Here is a 10,343-nt window from a genome sequence, read left to right on the forward strand (position 1 = left end):
CACTCCCTGAGATTTTACTTCCCCTTTAATCAGTACTGAGGGAGGAAAAGAGTAAGAACGACTTTTGTGCGAGCAGTGTTGAAAGCACAGCTGCAGAAGGAATCCTTGTGAACCTTGGCAGCTTCAGTTAAAGATGACCAAATATAAACATTTAAGAACTGACTATTTTGCACAGCTGTGGTTACAGGTTTGGGAACCTTGCACCATTTGCAAAAGCCCTGCTGACAGTGAGATATCTTCTACTTTCAGCGCAGACCTTATCGTGCTTATGAAAATGTTCACAGGATTAAATGGGGAGAAAATGAGTTTAAGCCAGAGGCAGAGCTCTGCAACTTCCACTGGTTTGTTGTTGGCTCTGACTGAATCCAGATCAGTTGGTACATTAAGCATACTGTAAAATCACTTTTGAAGTGTAGCCACTTGTATTGTAAGCTCCACTAACATCATTGAGATGAATGACCAGTTAATCTGTTTTTGGTTGAGGGATGAGTGTTAGGCCAGGACACCAGGAGCATTCATTTGGAAAAAGGGCCATGAAATCTTTTACATCCACTCAAAGAGGCAGACGGGGGCTTTGTTTAATGTCTCATCCGAAGACCTGGACCTCCGACAATGCAGCACTGAAGTGTCGGCCTGCATTATGTGCTCAAGTCCTGGTGGGGCTTGAACTCACAGAGGCTAGAGTTTAAACACTGAGCTAAATTGGTGGACAAGTCACAGCAGCAATGTATGTTGTACAACTTGATTTCCACAGTGCCAGACTGTCTTGGGACGAGTTCACCTGCCTTCTTTATCAGACAAGGAAAGCTGAAGGGACTCCACATAATAGTGTACAGCAGGCACAGTAAGAATGTGGTCTGTGGAAGGTCCTAATGCGGGCAAGAAAAGAATGGGGAGAATTGAACTATGAGGATGAACGATGGTTATAGTGTCTTTTATAAAAGACCATCTACAGGAAACTGGTTTATCCGGAGGTTAAAAGTCCGGAAAGCTCTATCTACCGGCAAAATTCAGGAGCCGTTTCCTATAAGTTTTTTTACTTCTCGTTGCTTTTTTTTTCCCCAGTCAGGCTCTGCAAGGTCTGTAGCTAAGCAACAGCTTCAGCTAGAGACGTTTTTAAGCTGCAGCCGACTGTTTTGAAGCTGTTGCTAAGCAACAGGGTTTGTTGATTCACACGGAGCTGAAAAGCTCCGTATGTTTCAACATTAGCGCTGGTTTGTCCGGCAGTTTTGATCTAACGGCAACGGGTCGGTGCCGGATATCACAAAGTTTCCTGTATTAGGATTTTCTTTCAAGTGTGTTGGCCATTCCTGCTAATTATTGTGATATACTTACAGACGCGTCTTGTCCATCACATGGAGTGAAGAAATACTTTCTGTGGTCCATACACTGCTTGAGAGGAAGGTGAGAAATGAAAGCAAGTAACTACTACCTGGCGACACCACAAGACACTCTATAGATTCATTGAGCAAGTGCTTACAACAGCAAAACCAACCCGCTGACCTAGAAATAAATGGCTAGTATCTGCCAACATATAAAATACCATCTATATTTGTGATTTGCATCAAATTCATAACTAAATCTGTACTGTTGTTGGGCATGGTGCCAGAGGGCTGCTGGCACAGTGGAACTGTACCCCAGAGAGAGGATTGAGGGGGGGAATTGCTGCAGAGTACAAAACTACTTCCCATTCATTTCAGAGAGTAACCAAGCACTTTCAGAATTATGTCAACTTTGTTTGACAGTACTGACTTGAAACTGTTTCCGTCCATATGCTATCTTAGTTAATGGAGCTGCTCTTTTTCTTGGCTGAATAAATGATAATGATAGATACACATATTCTGAATTACGATCGTGTGTGTTGTAAATGTTCCCTTCTGTGCAATACTTAATACAAGGCTCTCCTCCCCGTCAGCTGTTGCAGGCTTACCTCCCAAGTCCTGCTTACATCTTGGTTCTATACTCTGTGAGCGTCTTCATTGATAATAGGAATCACCAACTTCTATTCTTGCCTTCATAACCTAGAAGTAGAAAGGCAGTCAGGTGGTGGAGATAATAATTCAAAGAAAGAAAACTGAACAGTGTCGATATGTGTACTACCCACTGTGGATTTAAAATCCAGTATTGGCCCCTCTGAAATGGCTCATAATCTAAAGAAATAAAGAACTTGTGTTTATGAAGCCCCTTATCATTTTTACCAGGGCGTTCCAAATTGCTTTATAAATGATAGGCTGCTTATTTTTATATACGTGTCGTCAATGTTGGTATGTTAACAAATGCAGCAACCAACAGTCGCATAGCAATGTCTCACAAACAGCATATTAATAAAGGACCAGATAATTTGTTTTCATGTTGATGGTTGAGGGAGGAATGCCAGCCAGGAACTTAGTCTGCTATTTGAACAGTATTTAGGCTGCTATTTGAACAGTATTTAGTCTACTATTTGAACAGTATTTAGGCTGCTATTTGAACAGTATTTAGTCTGCTATTTGAACAGTATTTAGTCTGCTATTTGAACAGTATTTAGGCTGCTATTTGAACAGTTACCATTCTATTTTTCTTAATAGGTAGAACTAACGTCCGACCTGTTTGAGCAGTTTGTTCAAAAGCTAAGCCAGCAGGCTGCGAGATTCAACAAATCTGTGAAATATGCCAAGATGGTCCTAGCTACACTCACAAAGTACCAGATCTATGTGAGTATTACAGCTGGGCTTTGAGGCAAAACTCAGGCTGAGGTCTTAACTTATTTTTCAACAGAGCTGCGGGGGTGGGGGGGAGGAATGCGACTGGAGTCCAGCTCACACCCCCTCATCCCCAAAGCCTTCCTGCCAGAAGTGGAGCGAGGGGAGGTAGATGGGCAACAATATGTCCATCCACCTAGATGTGGATGTAATGGAATAATCTGCAAAAAGAGGAAATGCGCATCCAACTTCGGTTCTGTTGTTTGCGTCCTAGCAACGCAGGACACAAGGGATGCCTGTCCATGGCCAGCTGAGGTGGACAGCATGGGTCCCATTCAAAATGTAAATGTTTTGGAGTCTGGTGATCAATTGCGTTGGCTTTTCTGCCATTTCCTTTTTACTGTTGGAGATATACGCCGGCAGCACCGGGTCCACCGGTTAACGGCTCTGATGCCTGCCAAAATGATGCAGTTGACCCCAAGGCCAGAGAATCAGCTGGGGTGGAGACACATCTTTGTGACTGGACTAATTGGGCCACTCTGAAGATGTGGTCAACTCTGCGACAGTGGGAAATTTAGATTCCTGTGTTTAATGTACTGTATTCATTTAACAGTACAATTAGATGGTCGCATTGCAGTGGAATGAAACATTCTTAACTTTGTAACCACCGGACTTAAGTACTCAGATCAGATAAATGTGCAGCTTAAGTGGTCTCTGTTGCAGTATAACTTTTTTCTTTTTTTTTCTAAATGCTTGGGAAATTAAAGGAAAAGGAGTTCATTGCATCGTAATAGAGATTATTTTTAAATTGGCTCTTGACTGCTGCATGGCATCTACCTGAGTAGTCATTTAATTAAAGTCCTCTTTATTTTCTTCACTAATGGAGTGATGGCCTCAGCCAATTGGTATTAGTTACGTCACTGAATGAGGATTTCAATATACAGTCCCCACCACTTAAAGCAGGCGCATTTGTGTGAACTCAATTTGCCTGTTGATGCGCGATGGCTGATACAACTCTCTCACACACACACACACTCTGTGGATCGTGTTAATGATCCAGTGCCGGCAGCCCCGCGGACCCGCTGCCGATATCAGACAGCAGGTCAGCACAATCCCGCTTTACTCACCTGCAGCATACCCCTGCCAGCACCATTCCAGTGTAGTTGGCAGCTATTGGTTATTCCTGGGCATGGTTTGGTGCTGTTGGCAATAGAGTGTAGAGTCCACTAACCATAGTGTGGTAACGGTATAAGAATGTTGCCGTCGCTCATCAGCATCCACAGCTCCCTGAACGAACCTCCTTACTGCCGGACCCGAGACCTGACCAAGCGCTCCGCAGCTCCAACCTCACCCTAGCCGCAATCAGGAAACTGGAGGAGCAGGACAACCATTTAAACAACCCAAACACCGAATTAGGACACGACATTTCAGCTGCTGGAATTATTGTGCATGGTATTATTTTTGTTAAATACAGTTTTTTAAAAATGCAGCAGCTTTTCATGTGTACTTCACTCATGCAATATCACAGGTGAGTAAGCACAGTTGTCTCTGCCCAAACTAAACGGAGCATTTAAGACGCTATAACCGGCAACTTTGCAATTAACATTAACGCAGATGGTTAATAGTTATCGCACTTTGGCCAACATGAGGGACTGCTGGTTTAAACGTGGACATTTTAAGTGGTGGGCACGGTTTCCAAGCAGATACTAACATTCAGTTCTAATGTATAAAAGGCTGGTGTGAAGAGTGATTAAGAAACACTAGTAACTGCACAGCTATCTTCCTTTATAGCATTAAGAAATTAAGTTGCAATGAAGGTGGACATGCTTGAATGTTGATCACACATACTTTCAGCAGTTCTGACCTGTGGTTTTTTTTCAATTGAGAATTTGACTGATACTGGCCAAATTCATTTTACTTCAGATTCAATCTAGCTGCCTGCTAGAGCTGGATTTGTTCTTTTCCTATAATTGATACAGGGGCTGTTTATATAGTTTGTGCTATGCTGGAGGCTTTGCTCTACTTTAGTCCAGTTGTATTTTAATCCTTAATTCTTATCCCAAGCGTTACTTTTTTTCTGGAAAGGTTTTTCAACAGCAACAACTTGTATTTATATAGTGCCTTTAACGTAGTAAAACATCCCAAGGCGCTTCACAGTAGCATTTTAAGACAACAAATTTGACACCGAACCATATAAGGTTAAATCAGGGCAGGTGACCAAAAGCTTGGTTAAAGAGGTAGGTTTTAAGGAGCGTCTTAAAGGAGGAAAGAGAGGTAGCGAGGCGGAGAGGTTTAGGCAGGTAATTCCAGAGCTTAGGGCCGAGGCAACAGGAGGCACAGCCACCAGTGGTTGAGCGATTCTAATCAGGGATGCTCAAGGGCAGGATTAGAGGAGTGCCGATATCTCGGGGGGGGGGGGGGAGCAGTTTGTGGGGCTGGAAGAGATTACTGAGATAGGAAGGGGCTGAGGCCATGGAGGGATTTGAAAACAAGGATGAGAATTTTGAAATCGAGGAGTTGCTTAACCGAGAGCCAATGTAGGTCAGCGAGCACAGGGGTGATAGGTGAATGGGACTTGGCTGCCATTGTCCTAACTCGCACCAAGTTTTGGATGACCTCAAGTTTACGTAGGGTAGAACATGGGAGGCCGGCCAGGAGTGCGTTAGAATAGTCAAGTCTAGAGGCAACAAAGGCATGGATGAGGGTTTCAGCAACAGATGAGCTGAGGCAAGGGCAGAGACGGGCGATGTTACGGAGGTGGAAATAGGCGGTCTTGGTTATGCTGCGGAAATGTGATCGGAAGCTCATTTCAGGGTCAAATATGACACCAAGGTTGCGAGCAGCGTGGTTCAGCCTCAGACAGATGTTAGGGAGAGGGAATGGAGTCAGTGGCTAGGGAGCGGAGTATGTGGCAGGGACCGAAAACAATGGCTTCGATCTTCCCAATATTTAATTGGAGAAACTTTCTGCTCATCCAGTTCTGGATGTCGGACAAGCAGTCTGACAATTTAGAGACTGTGGAGGGATCGAGAGAAGTGGTGGTGAGGTAGAGCTGGGTGTAGTCAGTGTACATGTGGAAACTGACGCTGTGTTTAACATAGAAGATAGGAGCAGGCCATTCGGCCCTTCGAGCCTGCTCCGCCATTCAATGTGATCATGGCTGATCATCCAAATTCAGTACCCTGTCCCTGCCTTTTCCCCATATCCCTTTAGCCTCAAGAAATATATCCAACTCTTTCTTGAATATATTTAATGAACTAGCCTCCACCGCCCTCTGTGGCAGAGAATTCCACAGGTTCACCACTCTCTGGGTGAAGAAATTCCTCCTCATTTCAGTCCTAAATGGCTTACCCCTTATCCTTAGACTATGACCCCCCTGTTCTGGACTCCCCGGCCATCAGAAACATCCTTCCTGCATCTAGTCTGTCCAGACCTGACAGAATTTTATAGGTTTCGATGAGATCCCCTCTCAATCTTCTAAACTCCAGTGAGTATAAGCCCAATCGACACAATCTCTCCTCATACGTCATTCCTGCCATCCCAGGTATCAGCCTGGTGAATCTTCGCTGCACTCCCTCCATGGCAAGAACGTCCTTCCTCAGGTAAGGTGACCAAAACTGCACACAATACTCAAGGTGCGGTCTCACCAAGGCCCTGTACAACTGTAGCAAGACATCCTTGTTCCTGTACTCGAACCCTCTTGCTACGAAGGCCAACATACCATTTGCCTTAACCGCCTGCTGCACCTGCATGCTTACCTTCAGCGACTGGTGCACAAGGACACCCAGGTCTCTGCACTTCCCCTTCTCCCAATCTATTGCCATTCAAATAATAATCTGCCTTCCTGTTTTTGCCACCAAAGTGGATAACCTCACATTTATCCACATTATAGTTTTCGGATGATGTCGCCAAGGGGCAGCATGTAGATGAGAAATAGGAGGGGGCATAGGCTAGATCCTTGGGGCACACCAGAGGTAACGATGCGGGAGCGGGAAGAGAAGCCGTTGCAGGTGATTCTCTGGTTACGATTAGATAGATGAGAATGGAACCAGGCGAGTGCAGTCCCACCCAGCTGGATGACAGTGGAGAGGCGTTGGAGAAGGACGGAGTGGTCAACCGTGTCAAAGACTGCAGACAAGTCAAGAAGGATGAGGAGGGACAGTTTACCTTTGTCACAGTCACAAAGGATGTAATTTGTGACTTTGATGAGAGCTGTTTCGGTACTGTGGCAGGGGCAGAAACCTGATTGGAGGGATTCAAACATGGAGTTCTGAGAAATATGGACATGGATTTGGGAGGCAACAACACATTCAAGGACTTTGGAGAGGAAAGGGAGGTTGGAGATGGGGCATTAGTTTGCAAGGATGCAGGGGTCATGGGTTTTTTTGAGGAGAAGGGTGATGATGGGCAGATTTGTGGGAGAGGGGGACAGTACCTGAGGAGAGAGAAATGTTGGCAATGTCCCCTAACATGGGAGCCAGAAAAGGAAGTTGGGTGGTCAGCAGTTTGGTGGGAATAGGGTCAAGGGAGCAGGAAGTGGGTCTAATGGACAAGATGAGCGTGGCATGGTCATGAGGGGCGATCGGAGAGAAACTGGAGAAAGATGTGAGTTCAGGGTTGGGGCAGGGGGGGGAACCTTAGAGGAAGTTTGGCCCAGTGGGCTAGGGGAAGGAAGGGAAGTGGCAGCTGATCGGATGGTCTCAATTTTAGAGACAAAGAAATCCATGAGCTCCTCACACTTGTTGTCGGAGGTGAGGATGGAGGAGACAATGGAGAGGGGTTTAAGAAGACAGTTAGCAGTAGAAAATCGGAGCCGGGGTTGATCTTTGCATTCTAGAATGATTCTGGATAGTGAGTAATTTTGGCAGGCGACAGCAGGACTTGAAAATACTTTGCGGTTATGTGCCTTATCTTCGATTTTCTTTAAATTGGGTTAAGTGGGGAGTAATGGCAGCTTCTCACTTGAGCTTTACAATTTAGGAACATATGGCCAGAAGCTGAATGGAGGGCTGCTGAAAGCTCATCTAACAAAAGCAGTGTTCTAACCGTGCCATACAGAGCAGATGTTCCTGGGTTTGATGTCCGAGTAGGGAGGAGAGTAGCAATGCTACAATTGAGCCAAGACCTCTGGTGCTGAGCTCCAGGGTCCTCGCTTCCAATAACTATCCAGTGACCCCAGTTGGAAAGTGGACATGTCGGGTGAGGACAGAATTGGGTTTGGTTGTGAAGGGTCCCCTCAGCCCCCATCACTGTCAAGACACATAACCTGTAAAACCACCACCACCACAGATGCCTTCAGGAGAATAAGGAAAGTTAATAGAAAATCAGTTGAAGAAATTATACAAAAACCTATTGAATTTATTGTTATTGCTTTTTCTAGATAACACCCGCTCACAAGAACACACTGTCCTGTGCCTTGGCATTACACACGACATTTCTGAAAAAGTCAATGCAGGCAGCACTAAAGCACATTGTTACAATGTGAGGTACTTTTCTGGTTATCTTGAACAGAGGAAACGATTGTGGGACACGGAGAGGAACTGTGATGATACAGTTATTTTACATCCAGTTTGGTTGTACATTCTTCTTCAGTTCCATGACTCGCAGCAACAATGGGAATGGAGGAAGACTGGCTATCGAGATATCCAAACAGCTATATTTAAATTAAGTTGAGGATTATGACACTGTGTGTGTGTACATATATATAAAAATAAAATAAATTTAAAGGGTCCCAGACCTGAAACGTTACCTCTGTTTCTCTCTCCATGGATGCTGCCTGGCCTGCTGAGTGCTTCCAGCATTTTCTGTTATAGTATCTATCTTATCTATCTATCTATCTTCTCTTCTCCCTACATATATATATATATATACACACTAGCTGGAGTGCCCGGCGGTGCCGAGGCTTTTTCGAGGGGATGTTGTTGTTGGGAGAGAGAGAGCGCGACTGGGGGGAAAGGGAGGGGGGGTCCCCGATGTTCCGCCCCGTGATCTCCCAATGTCCCGAGCTGGCTTCAAGACCGCCGATTGCGGCTGTGAGAGACGGCCGGCGGGCCCGGTTGCCGGGGTAACCCTTCCCGCTGCCCGAGATCCGCACTCACGAGAGCCCGAGCCGAGCGGGGAACAGAGAGAGACGCCGCGTCTCAGCTGCTCCTGCTGCGCGCGCACCCTGTGTATGTCCCGTGACCCTCGTGGCTGACACCGTTGCCCCGGGTAATGTGACGGGACGGGGGAGCTTAGCAGAAGCCGTGGGACAATTACCTAGCTCGGGTGTGGCTGGGCAGGAGAGGCCCAGGCTTTGAGGCCTAGGTTCTGAGGCCTTACAAAAACAGGGAAAGGTAGGAAAAAGATCTTCAGGTTAGAGAAAATATTTGCAAATGAATGAAGTTTTTTTTAAAACAATTTAATAAAAGCAATTTTTTTTTGCTGGAAATGTATATTTGAAAAGAAAGACGCAGAAAGCGGGAAAAAGAATGGAAGCAAGATGGCGGCTACTCACCTCGGTTCAGAACGATAAGGCCCGCCCATACATGCACCGATTGGTCGACCGTCAGGTCACCAAAGCGTAGGATTGGTCAATCGTCCCGTCACTCGACTGTAGGAGGGCCCGCCCGCACGCGCCAGGAACCTGGCGTACGATTGGTCGACCTCGACGTCACTATCGCTAATGAGCGGAATTTTGAACGTTTTTTGGAGGTAACGCGCGCGTAGGTACGCTCTATAACTTTCGAGCGCAGAGCCGGACAGACGCACGCTCGAGGACAGAAGGACAGACAGATCGACTCGTTTATTTATATATATATATATATATAGATAAGATAGATAAAAGGATCCGTCCGTCTGTCTGTCTGCTATACACTCAAAAGTTATAGAGCGTACCTACACATATGTTGTATCAAAAGAAAGCTTATGATTAGGGGAGTCTCATAGGCGTATTTACTTTTTGGTCAGACAAAAATTGTTCGGACAGTATACAAAAAACGTTCAAAAATCTGCTCATTAGCATTGAGTGACGTGAAGGTTGACCAATCCTACGGGGGGAGCGTGCTGCGTCACGGGCGTTTCATTGTGTGTGGGGGCGGGGCCTAATCTTTCAAACTGCCATTAGTGCCTCACAAAATGGCGGCCGCCCCTCTTCACCCGCAAAATCTCCCTCCGGCTCTCACCTTTTAGCAGGGGAGAGGCTGCTTTAAATTAGACTCTTCATCTCTTTTGTTTTTCTTTTCTCTGGCCAGCTGCGCGGGAAAACACAAAAGTCAGGATTTTAATGCTCCTTCCCTCTCTCTCGCTCTCCTCTTCCCTCCCTCTCTCTCTCTCCTTCCCCCTCTCTTGCCGTTGGACCGGGAAAACCGGGGCTTTCCAACGAGCCGTCCCCGACCTAAATCGGACATGGGAGTCCGGAGCGAAAGGCCTTCCACTGCTGCCCGGCCAACGGCCCGTCTGGTTAAACATGAGGAACCCCGGACTCCCGGTGTCGGATATACTCTGTTCTGGTTCCGAGGAGAGGGGGGGGGGGGGGGAAGAGAGCGGGGAGGGAGGGGCAGGGAGGGAGAGAGCGGCAGGGAGAGAGAGGGTGAGGCAGGGAGAGAGAGGGTGAGGGAGGTAAAGAGTGAAGGTGGGAGAGGGAGGGAGAGCTCGCCTTCGGCCACCGCAATCAAACTTCCC

General features: G+C 46.4%; 1 protein-coding gene across 1 annotated transcript in view; it reads left to right on the forward strand.

Moving 5' to 3' along the window:
• Positions 1–8,429, forward strand: part of fance (FA complementation group E) — a 36,295-nt gene extending 27,866 nt beyond the window's left edge. The window contains exons 8-10 of the mRNA XM_086011470.1: positions 1,338–1,404; positions 2,568–2,693; positions 8,062–8,429. Coding sequence (XP_085867596.1) covers positions 1,338–1,404; positions 2,568–2,693; positions 8,062–8,166 — 298 coding nt within the window. The 3' untranslated portion in view covers positions 8,167–8,429. The remainder of the gene's footprint in view (positions 1–1,337; positions 1,405–2,567; positions 2,694–8,061) is intronic.
• The last annotated feature ends 1,914 nt before the right edge of the window (positions 8,430–10,343 follow it).

The sequence above is a fragment of the Somniosus microcephalus genome, chromosome 18 (assembly GCF_052327205.1).
Source record: "Somniosus microcephalus isolate GS21.2 chromosome 18, FLI_Smic_1.0, whole genome shotgun sequence".
NCBI classification, from domain to species: domain Eukaryota; kingdom Metazoa; phylum Chordata; class Chondrichthyes; order Squaliformes; family Somniosidae; genus Somniosus; species Somniosus microcephalus.